Source organism: Pelodiscus sinensis, chromosome 1 (assembly GCF_052426305.1).
Source record: "Pelodiscus sinensis isolate ZL-2025 chromosome 1, ASM5242630v1, whole genome shotgun sequence".
In the NCBI taxonomy this organism is placed as follows: domain Eukaryota; kingdom Metazoa; phylum Chordata; order Testudines; family Trionychidae; genus Pelodiscus; species Pelodiscus sinensis.
The window spans coordinates 117911242-117930052 of record NC_143052.1 but is presented as its reverse complement, the minus strand read 5'-3'; the positions used below and the strand labels follow the sequence as shown (position 1 = coordinate 117930052).

General features: G+C 44.7%; 1 protein-coding gene across 2 annotated transcripts in view; it reads right to left on the bottom strand.

The window, feature by feature from the left end:
• The window catches only part of BCAT1 (branched chain amino acid transaminase 1), a 102713-nt gene that overhangs the window by 28882 nt on the left and 55020 nt on the right, over positions 1-18811 (bottom strand). For both annotated transcript variants that reach the window (XM_006121274.4, XM_006121273.5), the window contains exons 4-7: positions 18019-18129; positions 16289-16408; positions 6506-6669; positions 4208-4350 (exon numbers count right to left, since the gene is read on the bottom strand). In XM_006121274.4, the coding sequence (XP_006121336.3) occupies positions 4208-4350; positions 6506-6669; positions 16289-16408; positions 18019-18129 (538 nt within the window). The remainder of the gene's footprint in view (positions 1-4207; positions 4351-6505; positions 6670-16288; positions 16409-18018; positions 18130-18811) is intronic.

Below are 18811 nucleotides of genomic sequence, written 5' to 3'. Positions count from 1 at the left end.
ATGGTTGTGGACAATCTTGTCTGTCCCCACGTAACCATGTTTGCAGCTCTCATAGTGGTCTGAACTCACATAGCCATGTCTATTTATAGTGTTTGCAGAACCCTCATAGGTTGATACTGATAGGAGGCTCCATTATTACAGTAGCACTAAGAGGCCAGGGCCCCATTGTGCAAAGCATTGAACAAATGTGTACCTAGGAGACCATACTAGCTCTGGGGAGCTTACGAGTGAAGTGGTTTTAAAATCAGGTCTTGCATTTTAAAGAATGGCATAAGTTTGAAGTCTTACATACCATTATTTATGAACATGCACTGATCGATGCATACGGGATGAATCCAGGGCTAGGCAAATTACAACAACAAATATTTGTATGGGACCACCAAGAGAACTTCTGGGTCACATACACCTCAGGAAACTCTAGGGCTCCGCACCCTATTATAAACCATCTATCTCTGCTCTGTATCGCTCTCCCCTTCATTTATTCTCTTTTCCTCATGCTTTCTTTTCACCGCAGTCCTCAATTCCCTTTTCCCCTCCCTCTGTCCCTCTTCCAATTTCTACTTGCTCCTAGGCCCTCTTGCCCTCCCTCTTTTTTTCCTTTCTGTCATTCCATAAACGTGTCAAGTTCTCTCACTCTCTACAAAAGGAATCCATCCTTTTAGGATCACTGTGCATCTAACAGCCCACACAGTGTGATGCATAAACATCAAGCTTCACCTCCACATAGTACTTTCTGCAACACAATCAATGACCATTTTAACAATCATTGAGCTCTATTTTCACAATATGATAGCTTTACTTTGAACTTCTACAAGTCTTTTAATCTGAGGAGGGCCACATTTAGGGGTAGGTAACCCAACCAACCATCTCTTGGGTGGCACCAGGCTCGGGGTGCTATTTTTGTTGTTAGAGACAAAAGCAAAAATAGAATGTTTGAAATAAAATGTTTCAGGTATTCCTTTATTATTTTTTCACTAACCTCCTAGAATGTTACGAACCTTTGTAGAATCTTGTGGAAACTTTCAGAATTTCTGAGAAGTACATTTTCCTCTAACCTCCTAAAACACCGTGGGCCATGGCCTTGCAGGTATATAAGGGCAGGCATTGCCAGTAAATGAGATATAAGAACAAAGTGAAATGAAGTCAGACCCCTGCTGTGATATTGTGAATCTTGTTTTATTGTGTAAATGTGAAAGTGCACTTTGATTATGTATGGCATGAATAAATATAAACGTATAGATTCTAATGTGCAAATTTATCTGATATAACAGGGATAAGTCATGCATTCAAATTGTGCATCAAAGTTGTGAAATGACCTATAAATGCAATAAAAATAAGATATTCAAAAGTTTAACAAATGGAGGGGGCACTGAAGACACTCCTCACATGGGCGCCATGTGGTCTAGAGCTGGCCCTGGTCTGAGGATCTGAAAGAACATTTTAAGCAATTAAACCTCCCATCACTCCTATGAAGTATTACTCCCATTTTATTGATGGAAAAACTGAGGCACAAAGATAACTATTTGCCCAAGATCACAGAGTGGTTTAGCCAGAAATAGAACCTTAGTGTTTTGACTCTTTGTGCTAACTATTCTCAACACTGCCTCCATATACTGGAAAATATAAACAGATTCCATAGAGTACAACCGCCATATGGTGTATTTTCTAGACTGACTTTTGTTTTGATTTTCAAGGCCTTCATCTCCGCCAAGTTAAACCTCTTGATAAGAGAGACATTACATTTAATGTACTCTCCACTTCTGCCGCCTGTCTCTCAGCAACGTTATGTGCTATGAAAAGGTAGGCTTAGAGAATCACATAGTAATCAAGCTTTACATTTCGTAAACATGGAAATCATCCTGAGCATATGTCACTCTCTAAATATGCCACTGATGAAAGCAGCATTTCATGAATGGAAACTACTGCACTCAGTTAATCCTGTAACAATAGCGATTCAGTTTTATCCACATTATAAACTGAACCAGAGCAATGCTAAATGTACAGGATTAGCATCACGTGCATCATGCAAACTTATTAAAGATTACTGGGCTTTTCTTCCCTCCTCCTATCACCATTATGAATGAGACATTTTCTAGAGTCTGCCCAAGACTGGAACATTGGACACTTCTTTTGTCCAATACCAGGCCTATCTATGGCTTGCAGTAAAAATGGACCCTCATTTGAAGCACTGCTGAGATCAGTCTCCATCTAGTGCATTTACAAGGGCATTGCTTAGTACACAAAAAACACAGCACATGCACACAAAATTTACATTGCTCCCTGAACACACAAGGAGGTATATGTTCCTGATGCTTAAACTATACCCATGATTTCCAAATCTCATTATTTCTATGCTCCATCTCTCTCCCACCCCCAGCTGCAATATTTGCATAATGAAACAAACAAAACAAGGACCATCTAGTAAGTAGCATTCCTTCTGAAGAGACAGAGCGCAATAGCAGTCACTTTTTGCCACAGTATATACAGTTATACACTGGTGTGCATTTTCTTTATGATAACATTTTTATGGGGCTCTTAGCTATAAGTGTTTTAGGTCTTACCAAAGCTACTTAGTAATACTTTTTGTTAGATAGCTAATTGCCACTGCAATGCAAGTGATCATAGTGTGTGTAATGGCAGGTCTGTTTTGGAATAGGACTGGCATACAGTAGGCTAGATGGCATAAATTACAGATTGTTTGTTCCACCCATGTCATAATGATACTATTCAGTAGCACACTGGTAACAAATTGGTTAGCAGATCTTTGGAACAGTATGGTACTGCAGCTGGATAATTCCTGCTTATTCCTGATTGCAAGTCAAAACAGTTATGGTCAATGAGAACGCTGAATACTAACCCACTTCTTTTTCACTCTGTCCTTCTGCTCAGCTAAATGGGCTAAATTCCTTGCTGGTGTAACTACAGTGAAAGTGCACATGAGGTGTGAATTTAGACTAATGGCCACAATGTCTAACCCATTATGATGAAATACTAAATAATATCACATGCATAACATCTTTCATTTGATCTTAAAGAGCTTTTGATATTATTCCTATTTTACAGATGTATAAACTGAGACTGAGACATTAAGGGATTTTTCCAGGAATCAGCACTCTAATTGCAAATAAAACCCGGGTATCTTGACTCACAGACCCATATGCTAAACAAAACACAAGGCTGTTTCCATGGTAAGCCATTACTAAATACCACAATAGCACTGGCAGAAAAATGGCTTTTTGTGAAAATGTGCATTGTATTGGATCAGAACCTGAATCCCAATTTCTTGTTTTGTTTCTGAGACTGACAGATAGTGGAACAGCACTTTGCCTTCATTTAGAACCTGAGCCAAAGCCCTGGGACGCAAATGGGAATCTTTCTGTTGACAGTTGTGGGCTTTGGAACAGGCCCATAGTCCTTCAAACCAGCTTACCCTTCTGTACCAACAGCTAGTAGCAGGCATGGCTTTGTGGACACAAATAAATGCATGAACAAATGATGGCATGCAGGTATCTAAATATCTGGTTGCAGATTCTAATTAAACAGTTAGTTGTCTAAAAAGCAAAATTTCCAACCACAAATAATTGCAGATGCAAAGAATTTGAAGCCAGCTTTAAAAATCTGGTCCTACAACTTCAAAGCCCTTTACCAGAACTAAAGATGTAGAAGGATTGATCTGGCGCTTTATCCTCTAAAAGAGGACCTCTTGGAGAAAGGAGAAGCTGCTACCTTGATAATATGAGCCTATCTTGCTTAGTGGGAAAACCATGATTCAAAAGGAAGGTCTGATTGCTTTATGGAGACAGGTCATGATTGAGGAATGAATGGGGTACCCATGACAGAAGCCAACCTCGGATGAAGCAGAAGAGCTAAAGAGGGCCGTTGCAGCCTGTTACAGAAGCAAAAGGTCACAGTCTCTGATCACCTACCCTCTCATCAGAGGGAAGGTCCCAAACCTGGCATCTTCAGAAGGGCCTTGATGGAAGGAATTCTGAAGAAGTTGTGTGGGCCAGTGAGAAATGATTAAGGGGTGACTTCCCTCCTCCCACTAAAACAAAAAGAGAAGGCAATCCAAACAAGCATTCTTTGGGCCAGACCTACAGACACCAAGAAGCACCATCCATACAGCACTAACACTAGTCCAGGGGTCATAACTAGTTCCCAGGTCTGAGGACTGCAAGGAGCTGAGGGTTAGTGCCACATACTATACCTCCATCTTCGTTTTCCCAGTACAGGAAAAGATTCATTGTGCCAACTTCAGTGATTTGATGATCCTCTCCATACAGCCAAAGAACCTGCTGACACCCTAATTCCACAGCTTCACGTTGGGCATAGATAGAAGAACCATAATTCCTTTTAGGAAAAGAAAGAAAGACAGAATTATCACCGTCTAGCTGGGTATTTTCCCGCAATAAAACTTCCCAATTCTCCAACTTCTAAAAACGGCTAACATTGTTTTCAGTGCTCAGATTGCAAAAACTGCCTCATGATTAAATGGTCTGTAAATTCATTGCCTGCCCCAGCATGATTCCACTGGCAGCACTTAATTGAATGAACTACAAGTGGAGGGGCTTAGGTAAAGGGTTCCCCCTTATTACCAAGATACAGGGTCTCTGGACTACCTGCATAAAGCTTAAGGGAGTTGTGGAAGGCTGTCGGGTACCTTCACTGGGTCTTGGAAAGTGTTCCCTATAATCTTGCCCATCCATGTGTGGAATAAATTTTGTTACATGCACCAAGTAGATGTGTATCACCAGGAGAAACACCTGCCATCAGCGCTCTACTAATCAGCAGGGCGGCATTTGAATCTCTCCCGGATGGCCGCCCAAGCACTCAGCTTACAGGGAACACTGATCCTGGGATGCAAATGTAACACCTGACCTAACTGTCACATGTCAGTATTACATTTGTACAAGCAAAGCAGATTATAGATTATGCAGTGAAAGCTGCAGCATGTCAAATATATGCCCATGGAAGTGGCATAAAACTAGTTTATCTGTAGAAACAGGAAATTATGTAGAAGTTCAATCAGCGGCAGCAGAGCCATACAGGCTCCCTCCCCTTGGCTCTCACTGCCTGTTGCTGGAGTTGGATGTGTAACTTCTTTACCCAGTAGATTTGCTGACAGAAATCCAGTCACAAGAGATTTAAACTTCTTGATTTTAACTGTGGTTTTCTTCATAATTGCATGTTTCAGACATGTGTGTGTGCGCGCACGCACACACACACACACACACACCCCCACACATACACACACCCACATTCCTGCAGATTTTAGAAACTCAAGTTGCATACTTTGATATAAGGAGGCAAAAAATCATGAAGCACTGTGCAAAGATTTGAAGTAGGGTGAATTTAACTTCAACATTTACTTACAATTACCGCACTTGGGCACCTCTATCTGGTAACTCTAGGTAAATGTTGACTTTCAGTGGGGACTAAGGTAGATCAAACTTCCACATACTCCTTCCTCCCCCAAAATAAGTTAGGGCAGAAGTTTCCACTAGTTCCTCCCACTTAGGAATTGCCTTTATTCCAAACTTTTGACCTCGTTCTCAAAACTTTTCACCAGAAGTGGGCAATAATTTTTGGGCAGGGGCCTCCCAGAAAGGGATGGGGCCTAAAATGGAAGGGGCGGGGCCATGCCAGTGCCATACGCTCCTCGCAGGGCGGGAGCAAGGTGGAGGAAGCTTTGTGCACTCCCCTGCCCCCAAGCTCTGATTGGCCTGGAGGCGGGGGAGTGTGCGCAGCCTCCTTCCACCCTGCGAGGAGCGTGCGGCGCTTCAAAGTGCAACATGCTCCTCACAGGGTAGGGGTAGGGCGGAGGAAACTGCATGCTCTTCCTGCCCCCAGGCCAATTAGGGCTTGGGGACGGGGGAGCACGTTAAGTCTCCTTCCGCCCTGCCAGGAGCGTGCGGCACTTCAAAGTGCTACGTGATCCTGACAAGGTGGAGTAAACTTCGTGCGCTTCCCTCGCCCCTGGCCCTAATTGGTTTGGGAGCGGGAGAGCGGCAGAGCCTCCGCAGGCTGGATCAACCTACTTGGCGAGCTACATCAAGCCTACGGAGGCCCTTTTCCCCACCCCTGCTTTTCACAATATAGCAACTTAACACAGAAACTGGTTCATGAATACTTACTGAAAGTTATAACAACAGCAAATGCTTACATGGAGAAACAACATTAGGAAAACATTTATCTTTATTTTAATTCTATTTAGCAGCTGGAATCATGAAGAGAGAGTTCCACAGTCCCATGCATTCTGGACTACCAGTGGTCCACAATCTACAGCTTAACAACAGCGGCCTTAGGTTTAATTATGCAAGGTGAACAGACTGGCAGCATGCCATTTTGTAGTCCATTTTGACTATTCTACAAATGCCTTTGCTACAATTTTTGATTTGTTCACTAGCTACATTTAATAATACAGCATCATAGTTATGATTTTACTGAAATGAAAAATAATCCACCAGTTGAGCTAGGTAATTAATGCATAAGCAGGATCTCTTACCCTCCCAATTTGCAGTCCCCCGTTCCTCCTTTCCAGGCTCTCACATATTTGGGATCTGCCCATAAGGATATTGGATTAAAGCTTCCGCTTGCAAAGTATGGACCCACAGGACTCAGGATAACATACAGCAGAGCTTTAGTTGGCTTCTTGACTCCAAGGGAAGGCTGCACAGTAAAAGAAGCACACATTGTTTTTGTTTTGTTTTCTTCTTCACTTCAGAGTTTAGATTTTCTAAGTTACCACTTTCAAAGCATCTGCTACCGGAGGGTGCTCCATCACTGGTCAGAGGGCACAATGGAGTTCCAAAGATGCCACTTCAGAATCCCACAGCCTAAGCACTCTCATCTTACACATGGCTTTCACTGGAGCTAATAAAAAATGGTTACTTACTTTTCTGTAACGGTTGCTCTTCAGGATGGCTACGTCTAGACTGGCATGATCTTCCGGAAATGCTTTTAACGGAAAAGTTTTCCATTAAAAGCATTTTCGGAACAGAGCATCTAGATCGGCACGGACGCTGTTCCGCAAAAGCATTTTTTGCGGAAAAGCATCCGTGCCAATCTAGACACGCTTTTCCGCAAAAAAGCCCCGATCGCCATTTTTGCGATCGGGGCTTTTTTGCGGAAAACAAATCTGGGCTGTCTACACTGGCCCTTTTGCGCAAAAGTTTTGCGCATAAGGACTTTTGCCCGAACGGGAGCAGCATAGTATTTCTGCAAGAACACTGACAATCTTACATGAGATCGTCAGTGCTTTTGCGGAAATTCAAGCGGCCAGTGTAGACAGCTGGCAAGTTTTTTCAGAAAAGTGGCTGATTTTCTGGAAAAACTGGCCAGTCTAGACACAGTCGATGTGTTGCTTATGTCCATTCCAGGTTAGATGTGTGTACAGCATTGCCAGAGATACTTCCCTTAGTGGTAACCTTCGAACCAGCTCTAGCGCCCTTTGGAACTACTCAAGCACTGATATCAGTGGTGCTGTCAGTCTCACGTCCTTCTTTCCTTCGACAGAAGGGAAGGAGAGTGGGCTGTGGAATGGACATGAACAACACATCTCAAAGAACAACAGTTATGGCGAGATGAGTAACCGTTTTTTTGTCTTCGCACGCTTTCTCGTGCCCATTCTATGTTAGGTCACTCACAAGCAGTACCCAGAAGCTGGGCTTGGAGTTCATGGACATGCTGTCAGCATCATCACTCTCCTGAAATTGGCATCATCCCGTGCCTGGTGAGTGAGGGTATAGTGAGATGTGAAGGTCTGTACTGATGACCAGGCCCTGCAGATGGCTTTGATTGCGACCTGTGGGAGGAACGCTGGTGACAAAACCTGGGCTCCCATGGAGTGAGTGTTTAAGATGGCTCCTGGAAAGAGGAAATATAGGGCAGCTATCCATGATGAGAACCTCTGGGCTGAATCACATCCTTTCCACTACTGCAGTAAAGAGTGGCATGGATTTAGACCACATCTATACTGCAAGGTTTTTGTGCAAAAACAATTGTTTGCGCAAGTAAATCGGCAGTAAAATGGCAGAACAGAGGGCATTTGGCAGTGTAGGTAAACCTCCTTTTATGAGGCATTACTCCTTTTTGCACTACAGCTGTTGTACAAAAAGGCATGTGTGGACACTCTACAGGGGTTCTTGCACAAACAGAGCCTATCTGAAAAAGCACAGGTGCTCTGATGGCCATTCTGTTAATGGCAATCAGAGCTTTCCATAGAGTGTGGACGCGCTCTTGCGCAAAAGCACATCGCAAAAGCTTTGAGGTGTGGACGTGCTTTTGCACAAGAAGTCTTTGCGCAAGAACTCTTCCGCAAAAGACGACTTGTTCTGACAGAAAGGCCTTGGAAGCTGAGGGAGCATTAAGCTCTAAGGATCAAAGAGTGGCCACTGAGTCCTTCAGGACGTGAAGCCTCATGTTCATTTGTTCTAAAAATAGAATGGAACTTCTGAAGGGAAGGTCCTGGATAGATCATTGGACATTGTGAGGAAGCCCCAAGGACTGGAGCCAAGAACAATGCCTCATGGTGACCACACAGGCCATGGTCCTGACTGCTGAGTCAGCTGCATTCAGAGTCACCAGGAGAGAGTCCTGGCCACCTGGAAAGAGGTCTTTGCCTCTTCCAAGACAACAGTGAATTCCTGCCTTGAATCTTGGGGCTGGGAGTCTATAAATTTCGTCATGAAGTCTTATAGATTATAACTGTATCTTCCCAGCAAAGCTGGATATTTAGAAATAGTAGTTGAAGACTACTCATTGGGAAAAAAACCCACCTTTCTTCCAAAAAGGACCAGAGGCTAGATATCCTTTTGTTTGCAGGTAATGCTTGACTGGCCCTGCCTGCATTTAATTTTGTAATGTTGAGTAAGTATAAAGTACTGACAAGAGTCACAGGTAACCTACTTGCAATAATTCAGAGGTTTCTGTATATGCGGAACCAATTCTCTGTGAATTAATTAGCGTATCTATACTAGGGATGTATATACTAGGGATCTATACTAGAGAATTCCCATCGACTACCCCATTAGTTGATAAGGGAAGAGGGGGGCACTCGCTATCCTCGCTGCGCCTTTGCCTTTGAAATGTAGTAAGAGCTGCCCACGGTTCTTGCAACATTTCAAAGGCAGATGTGCAGCGAGGAACCTAGCGTGAACTTATGCCAGGTCCTGACTGCGGCGCTTCTGCCTTTGAAATGTAGCAAGAGCCACCCGTGGGTAGCAAGAGCTGGTTTCCAACTGCTGCACTTCTCCCTTTACATTTCATGCTCCCTGTTCATTCCCGGCTCGTGCCAACCCCAGGACTGCTATAGCTGTGCCTCCCCAGCCCCTTCCCTGCACTGTGAGATGGTGCTGAGTGAAACTGGCTTTTAAGCCAGCTCCTGCTTCTCCCCACACCTTGCTGCCTCTGACACAGAGGTAGCAGGGGAGGCGGGTAGCAACTAGTTGCTTACCTCCCTACGTGGGCACTACACAAATGAATGTTGTGAAAACATGAGAGGCCCAGCGGCACAGCATAATACTGCATTTGAGAGTCACTAAATCTTGGGATTCTGATGAGGCCTTGGAATCACTAGCACATTCAGGGTATGTCTACACTACAATGTTAGTTCGAACTAACAGACGTTAGTTCGAACTAACATTCATAGCCGCTACACTAGCGCTCCGCTAGTTCGAATTTGAATCGAACTAGCGGAGCGCTTAGTTCGAACTAGGAAAACCTCATTTTACGAGGATTAAGCCTAGTTCGAACTTACTAGTTCAAATTAAGGGGGCTAGGTCTACACTGGCCCCTTTTCCGGAAGGGGCATGTAAATTTCACCAGTCGTCGTAGGGAAATCCGCGGGGGATTTAAATATCCCCCGCGGCATTTAAATAAAAATGTCCGCCGCTTTTTTCCGGCTTTTAAAAAAGCCGGAAAAGAGCGTCTACACTGGCCCCGATCCTCCGGAAAAAGCGAAGTAGGAATAAGAGCCTCCGGAAAAGGGCACTTTTTCCGGAGGATCGGGGCCAGTGTAGACGCTCTTTTCCGGCTTTTTTAAAAGCCGGAAAAAAGCGGCGGACATTTTTATTTAAATGCCGCGGGGGATATTTAAATCCCCCGCGGATATCCCTACTACGATAGGTGAAATTTACATGCCCCTTCCGGAAAAGGGGCCAGTGTAGACGAGCCCGGGGTGTGTAGCCCCTTAATTCGAACTAGTGGGAGGCTAGCCCTCCCCAGGTTTCCCTGGTGGCCAACACCAGGGAAACTCTATGCCCCCCTCCCGGCCCCAGACCCCTTAAAGGGGCACGGGCTGGCTACGGTGCCCGTGTCAGGTGCAAGCCTGCCAGCACCCAGCCAGCAGACCCTGCACCTGGCACGGCACAGAGCCACCCACCCGATGTCCCCCAGCCCACCCCCTCTTCCCGGGACCAGGCTGGCGGCTCCCGGGAGCTTGCCCTGGACCGCAAGAGGTGGGCACCTTCCTGGGCTAGTGCGGACATCGTGGACCTCGTCCACGATCTCCGCACTAGGCATAGGAAAGTGGCCGTCTAGGGCAGGAGAGCTGCCAGCCTGGCCACCCAGGAGCAGGTGTGCATGAAAATCAAGGGGGTCCACTGAGACCCCCGACCCTGAGCCCTGAGCTTACAATGGCCGTCCTGGGTCAGACCAAAGGTCCATCTAGCCCAGTAGCCTGTCTGCCGACAGTGGCCAACCCTAGGGACCCTGGAGGGGATGGACCGAAGACAGTGACCAAGCCATTTGTCTCGTGCCATCCCTCTTCAGCCTTCCACAAACTTTGGGCAGGGACACCAATCCTACCCCCTGGCTAAGACTACTCCATGGACCCAACCTCCATGACTTGATCTCACTTCCCTTTAAACTCTGTTCTAGTTGTAGCCTTCACAGCCTCCTGCAGCAAGGAGTTCCTCAGGTTGACTCTTTGCTTTGTGAAGAACAACTTTCTCTTACTAGTTTGAAGCCTGCTACCCATTCCTTTCCTTTGGTGTCCTCTAGTCCTTCTTTATGGGAACTCATGAAGAACTTTTCTGAATGCACCCTCTCCACCCAACCCCTGCTTTTAGAGACCTCTATCCTGTCCCCCCTCCGTCTCCTCTTTTCTAAGCTGAACAGTCCCAGTCTCTGTAGCCTCTCTTCATCTGGGACCTGTTCACAACCCCTGATCATGTTAGTTGCCCTCCCCTCTCCCAGCCTTTCTCTTCCCCTCTCCCACCTCCTTTTCCCAGTCTCCCCCAGTTTTGTTCAATAAAGACAGAGTCAATGTTGGAAGAAACGTTATCTTTATTTTGTACATCAATAAGAAGGGGGGCTAGGGAAGGGTAAGTGGAAGGAGGTGAGGGAGGAATGGGGTACGCGCCCCCGATGGGGAGGACTGGGCTGGCTCTGCGGGCTTCTGGGGGTGGAAGCTCTCCTGCAGCCCCCCGATTGCCCCCTCTCCCCAGATGGCAGCCTGCGGCAAGTGCAGCAGGGCTGATGGCCGAGTGGTGTGATGTGCCCAGTGTGGGTACTCCGGGCACTCCAAGCCAGGACTGCTTTGCAAGCGGGGCACCCCTTAGAACTGTGTGTCCGGGGTGGGGGTCGGGACCCTTTAAGCGCAGCCCTCGGCTAGCCTGAGACAGCATCTCCATGCTCTAAGTCCTCCTCTTATGCCCTGCCGGCACTGCTTCCAGCCATCCTTAAGCCCTGTTCAGAGTCCACTCAATGTGGACTTGCTAGTTCGAATTAGCAAAACGCTAATTCGAACTAGTTTTTAGTTCTAGACGCGTTAGTTCGAATTAGCTTAGTTCGAATTAACTAATTCGAACTAAGTTAGTTCGAACTAGCGCTGTAGTGTAGACATACCCTCAGATATGTACCCTTCAGGTCCCTTTTTGATTTCTCGTTATATTTTAGCTCCTCAACATAACACTAACTGGAAAAAAAAGGATAGTTAACTAAGGCCCAATGCTGCTAAGTGGAATCAGGTGCAGATCTTGAGAGGATAGTGTTAGAAAACCAGAAATCTTGTTGCGTATCTTGTGTGTGTCAGAGTAAATAAAATAAGCAGAACAGGCATTCTGGGGACAAGACATTTTTCTATCTGCTATATGAAAAGGCCCAATCAGGGTACACTAACCTGAAACAAACAGAGCACTTTACTTGCCTAATGGAGTCCCACACCAAAGAACCTCTGGAAATCACTATAGCAAATCCCACCATGTATTAATACTTTTCACTTACTGCAGAGAGAACATTTCATGGAGGGCTTGCCAAGTGCTTTACACACACTGGCTACATCTAGACTACATCCCTTTTTCGGAAAAGGGATGTAAATTAGACGTATCGCAATCGCTAATGAAGAGCGGATTTAAATCTTTTTTCGAAAGATCAGCGTCTAGACTGGCGCTTTTCTCCGGCAAAGCTCCGTGCCAAAAAAAAAGCGGCAGCCATTTTTATGCTAATGAAGCACGGGAGATTTAAATTCCTGCTTCATTAGCAATTGCGATACATCTAATTTACGTCCCTTTTCCGAAAAAGGGATGTAGTCTAGATGTAGCCACTAAGTTAACAAAGCCCCAACACCTTCATGAGGGAGCTAAGTATTACAAAGTCTGTTTTCAGATGGGGCAAATGAGAGAAAGTGACTTACCTAAGGGCAGATAGCAAATCAGTGGCAAAGCTGGGAACAGGTATCACACCCTGATGCCTAGTCCTAGACTCTAACCAGTAAGCCTTAACGTTTTCCCTCTTATGAGAGCTTCCAAGAAAATGAAGTGTTCATAAGAATCAATTTCTTGCATCCAAATTGTGTAACAATATTGCAGACTTGCTTTTATCATGTCCACAGTCCATTTGTGTACATGCACACACACACTCCTATGGGGGAGCTGCAACTGAGGTGACATCCATGAATAAGGAAACATTCAGTCATGAGAGAGTAGCATTGGGACTCCTACAGAGGTGAACAACTTTAAATTACCTGGAAAAACTTAAAAAACAATGAATAGTCTAGCAGTACCTTAAAGACTAACAAAACATGTAGATGGTATCATGAGCCATCTGCATGTTTTGTTCGTGTTTAAGGTGCTGCTAGACTATTTGTTATTTTTTAAGTTTTTCCAGTTACAGACTAACTCGGCTACTGCTCTGAAGCTTTCAAATTACCTGTTGGTCTTTAAATGGCGTTGTCAGTGCCAGTCACTGAATTAGTATATATGTCCCCATAGCCTTTTCTCTCAACTACCTGTCAAATTTTCCATACACACATTTCTGTCCTAGTCTCCTTTTCCCACAAATCTTCAACTGAAATATACAACATAGGGAAAAAATTACACTCATTCACATGAAGGATAAACTTAACTGTTGCCAATATGACCCCTGCTGTTAAAGTCTGGTCTTTGTAAAGAGGTACGTGCTTGAACACAGGTATACAAAAGGAGGGGACAGGTGAAACTGGTTTGAACCTGTTGTAAAGCCTGCAAAATGACAGTGAGGGGACAAATGATGATTGGAGGGAATTTGGTGCAAAGGGGCATGACCTGTATATGCATGCAATTGTAAGTGGTCAGTAAAGGGGGGGTAATTACCATGTAAGAAAGTACAAAAGACCTTGCCTTTTGTTTGGGCATTTGCAGAAACTTTGCAGGAACTTTTTTTCCTGAGTATCCTGGAGGTTTTTGCCCTGGAATGCATTCCTGAATAAAGCTGGTTGCTTAAGAAGGGTGTCTGGAATTGATTTGGTAGGGGTTTTGGGCCCCCAGCCGAACCCTCGGATTAAATTCTCCGTCACACACAATGTGAAAAGTTATCTTAAATCCAATTATCTGAACAAATACTCCCACTAGATGGTGCTATGCTCAATGTAAATGAGCTGTAGTAAAATGAGGTTCTACAAATGAGCATATCCTAGGTAAATCAAAGTTTTAATGGCAAAAGAAAATTTAACAGTCACAGATAGGCAAACATTAGAAAAATGGTTTGGACTAAACACTGTTACTAAAGATGTTTCCTATCACTGAAATTAGACTATGTTTTCTGCTAGCTGCATATATATGAAGATAAGCCTATTGTTATTAAGCTTCAGAGGGGCAGCTGAATTAGTATGTAACTGGAAAAACTTAAAAAACAATGAATAGTCTTGCAGCACCTTAAAGACTAATAAAACACGTAGATGGTATCATGAGCTTTCATGGGCACAACCCACTCCTCCAGATGAATGGAGTTGTTAAAGATCCAGTTTCTAACTAAATAAGGGGGTGGGGAGAGAGAAGGGAAAATAGGGGAAAGAAATAGTCAATTAATGTGTCCATGGCCCCCTACATTCCACATCCTAATGACATAAAAAAAAACAATGGGTACTTAAGAACAATTTGCACCTTCTCTATCAGTTTCATGTAGCCTGGACACTCTAATTGACTATTTCTTTTCCCTTCTCTCTTCCCTTTCCCCATTAGGTCTTCTGTTGGTGGACATATAAAAAGAGGCTGATGATTGTATGAGTGATGAAGATTGAACTGTCCGGAAACTCTGAGAGGGTATGTCTACACTACAGGGCTGTGTCTACACTGGGCCACTTATTCCGGAAAATGAGCCGCTTTTCCAGAATAAGCTGCGAGCTGTCTACACTGGCCCTTGAATTTCCGGAAAAGCAACGATGCTCTACTGTACAAAATCAGCCACTATTCCGGAAAAACTATTCTGCTCCCGCTCAGGCATAAGTCCTTATTCCGGAACACTGTTCCGGAAAAGGGCCAGTGTAGACAGCCCAGTAGTCTTTTCCGGAAAAAAGCCCCGATCGCGAAAATGGCGATCGGGGCTCTTTTCCGGAAAAGCGCGTCTACATTGGCCACAGACGCTTTTCCGGAAAAAGGGCTTTTCCAGAAAAGCAGCCTGCCAATGTAGACGCTCCTTTTCCAGAAAAACTGAAAACGGAATAGTATTCCGTTTTAAGCATTTCTGGAAATTCATGCCAGTGTAGACACAGCCCAGCACTAATTTGAACTAACTTAATTCGAATTAGTTAATTCGAACTAAGCTAATTCAAACTAGTGCATCTAGACCTAGAAACTAGTTCGAATTAGCGTTTTGCTAATTCGAACTAGCATGTTCACATTGAGTGGATCCAGAACCGAGGTTAAGGCTGGCTGGAAGCAGTACCGGCAGGGCATCAGATTAGGACTTAGAGCATGGAGCTGCTGTCTCAGGCTAGCCGAGGGCTGTTGTTAAAGGGACCCGACCCCCACCCCGGATAGACAGTTCTCAGGGGTTCCCCGCTCACTTGTGTAACTCGATGAGGGACAGCAAAGCAGTCCTGGCTTGGAGTGCCCTGAATGCCCACACTCGGCACATCACAGCACTTGGCCATCAGCCCGGCTGCACTTGCTGCAGGCTGCCATCCGGGGGGGGCCAGGCTGGCAGCTATCCTGCCCTAGACGGCCACTTTCCTGTGCCTAGTGCGGAGGTCGTGGATGAGGTCCACGATCTCCGCACTAGACCAGGCGGGCGCCCGCCTCTTGCGGTCCCGGGCAGGCTCCTGGGAGCCGCCAGCCTGGTCCCGGGAAGAGGCAGAGGGCTGGGTGGGAGCGGGTGGCTGGTTCATGCCGTGCCAGGTGCAGGGTCTGCTGGCTGGGTGCTGGCAGGCTTGCACCTGGCACGGGCACCGTAGCCAGACCATGCCCCTTTAAGGGCTCTGGGGCCGGGAGGGGGGCAGAAGAGTTTCCCTGGTGGTGCCCAAAGTGGCCACCAGGGCAAGCTGGGGAGGGCTAGCCTCCCACTAGTTCGAATTAAGTGGCTATACAGCCCTTAATTTGAACTACTTAATTCGAACTAGGCGTTAGTCCTTGTAGAATGAGGTTTATCTAGTTCAAATTAAGCGCTCCGCTAATTCGAATTAAGTTCGAACTAGAGGTTTGTATGTGTAGCGCCTATCAAAGTTAATTCAAACTAACGTCTGTTAGTTCGAATGAACTTTGTAGTGTAGACATACCCAGAGCTCCTCACTCCAGGATGTGGGTGAAACACAGAAACTTGGATGGATTCTGTCCATATTACATATGTTCTATGTAAAAATAAAGGACTTCTGTCTAAGCCAGCCCAGTACCTTTCATGATTTCTTATTTGATGTTAACAAATTTAGGAAGAAAAAAGAATAGATGCCATTTGATTTGTATTGTAGAAAGAGAATTGAATATTTTAATCTCCTTGCCATGACTTATTACACTGTACGGATTTCCAGGGGTTAAGATAGGAACAAGGCAATGAAAATGTATATAAAAAACTCAGGAGAAAAAAAGTTTTTCCATACCTCTGTTCCAATTAAAGTAGGGCGGATGTACAGGCTTGCAGACGTAGAGTGTGGGACCCAGTCCTTTTCCACTTCTACAAGCTTCCGAATGCACTCTAATAGCTCCTCCTTGTCAAAACACTGAAAGAAAGAAAGAAAGAAAGAAAGAAAGAAAGAAAGAAAGAAAGAAAGAAAGAAAGAAAGAAAGAAAATTAATTTTATGGAAACATATTCTAATGGGAACTTTTAATCATGACAGAGAAGGCTCTAAGGCTGTGTCTACACTGCACCCCTTTTCCGGAAAAGGGATGCAGATTAAACACTTTGGAATAGCAAAATCTGCGGGGGATTTAAATATCCTCCGCGGTATTTGCATTAACATGGCTGCCGCTTTTTTCCGGCTTGGGGATAAGCCGGAGAAAAGCGGCAGTCTAGACGTGATTCTCCCCTTTTCCGGAGATCTTTTATTCCTACTTTCAAGTAGGATATTTAAATCTCCCGCGGATTTTGCTATTCCAAAGTGTCTAATCTGCATCCCTTTTCCGGAAAAGGGGTGCAGTGTAGACACAGCCTAACAGTCCATATAGTTCTAAAAACAACCAATGGAAAAGGCCGTGAGATTTTAGCTGCCAAGAACTGAACTGTCTTAAGTTTCTTGTTGTTATTGTGAAATATATTTCACAAACACACATAAAGAAACAGTGGGATTACCCACTTTCAATTCAGTTTTACAAAGATCACTGGAAAAAACTCAGTGAGCGCTTTGGCAACGCCCTAATTTTTCAGTCACAGTTGAAAGCCAGAAGGGATCACCAGATCACCTAGTCTGACCTTCTTGTATAACATAGGCTACTAAACCCACCGAATTTTCCCTGCATTGAGCCTTAAGGTTCCAGAGAATGTCCAAAGCATTGTAGAAAATTATGAATGTTTCACCCAAGAATTTCTACACACACTAACAAGGATGGCACAGAACACTCAGGCCAGGATGCGACTATTAGAAGCACATATTTTGCTCTGCTAAATCTCATCAGAATGGTGAAAAACTTGGTAACAAGAGACTACAGGTCTTCACAAAGCAATTCAGCAGCAGAGTCAAAAATAAAACTCTGACATTGGAGACCTAGCCACTGGGAATACTGGGTTAAATTCAATTTGTGCAGGCCCACAGATTTGCATAACTGTAAGAGAGGGTACAATCTGGCCCAGTGTCTGTATATACATGTTGACAAGGATGTGTGTATTATATGCCTTCAGCTTTTAAAAGACTGATTAATGCCCCAAACTTTAATTTCCATCAGTGGGGAAGGGCAGATGGAAACACTGAACCTCTGTCTTTGTGCCATTGATCTAGTTTGGGGGTTCTCAAAAATTTTTTGGCTGGGCCTCCCTTTGAAAATATTTCAGGCTGTGATAACCTTCTCTCTTACCATGCTACCCTTCTGTGCTGCTGCTGGCCTACTGCCCAGCTCTGGAGGTGACACAGAAGTACGGGTGGCTATACTGTCATTCCTCCCTTCCTTGTGACCCTCTTTTGGGTCAGGACCCCCAGTCTGACAAACACTGGTCTATCTGAAGAGTTCATTTCACCACTCCTTACAAGGACCCTTTCACCATGACAAGCCTCCTAATAAGAGTTAAACTGAAGTACTGTATTTTCTTTCTCGTCAGTGAGGGTTCACAGCAACTGCACACCCTATAAATAAAAATGCTTTCCTAACCCAATGGAAGGATGGGCTTCAGTTACATACTGGCAGTGTTGCTCGCACCGCTGACCGCAGCATCCTGTCCATGTTGAGCATTGGGCGGAACAGGCGGATTTTATCATCCACTCCTCGATAAGCCTTCATTCCTTCAAACAGCTGTCAACCCAAGAGGAGAAAGGAGCCAAATGAAAATTGTGCTGGTTATTCCTTCATCACCAATACTAAAACAAAACGTGCCTTTCGAAATAATAGAGCTTAGCACTTCCATAAACACTTTACAACTTCAAAGGCTGTATAAATTCTAATTAATTAATCTTTGCAGCACCCCATGAAATAAATAAAATATTATTTCTCCCATGTTATTACATGTTAATGTGGTTGTCTACACAACAAATATATCTGTCCCAGGGGACTTGGTAATAATTTAATTAACCTGATCTGGTTACAATAGTTAAAATCTGTACCATAGTTGAGACTCTGTTGCACCCGAGTACCCTGACTAATGTCTAGGATTAATCTCAAATAGCATCTTCCCTCATGGAAAACCTCTATAGAATTTAATAAAGTAAGATAAGTTTTCTTCAGGGTTTCCTTGATGTGAGCCTATGCTGAAGGAAAATTAAGGGAGCCAACTGAAATCCCTTGATCCTGTATCTGCTGACCTTCACAATAGCTAGAGTAGCTGAGGTTTGCTTCCTCTGTCTCCCTTATGTGGGCAGTGGGGGTGGAATGGGTGGGGGACACAGGTGGCCAAAAAGTCTGCTCCCTCGGTTTAAGCCAGAAGGAGAATTCAAGAAATTGTATGGCCAGAATCCAGCTACTTTGAACCATCAAAGCA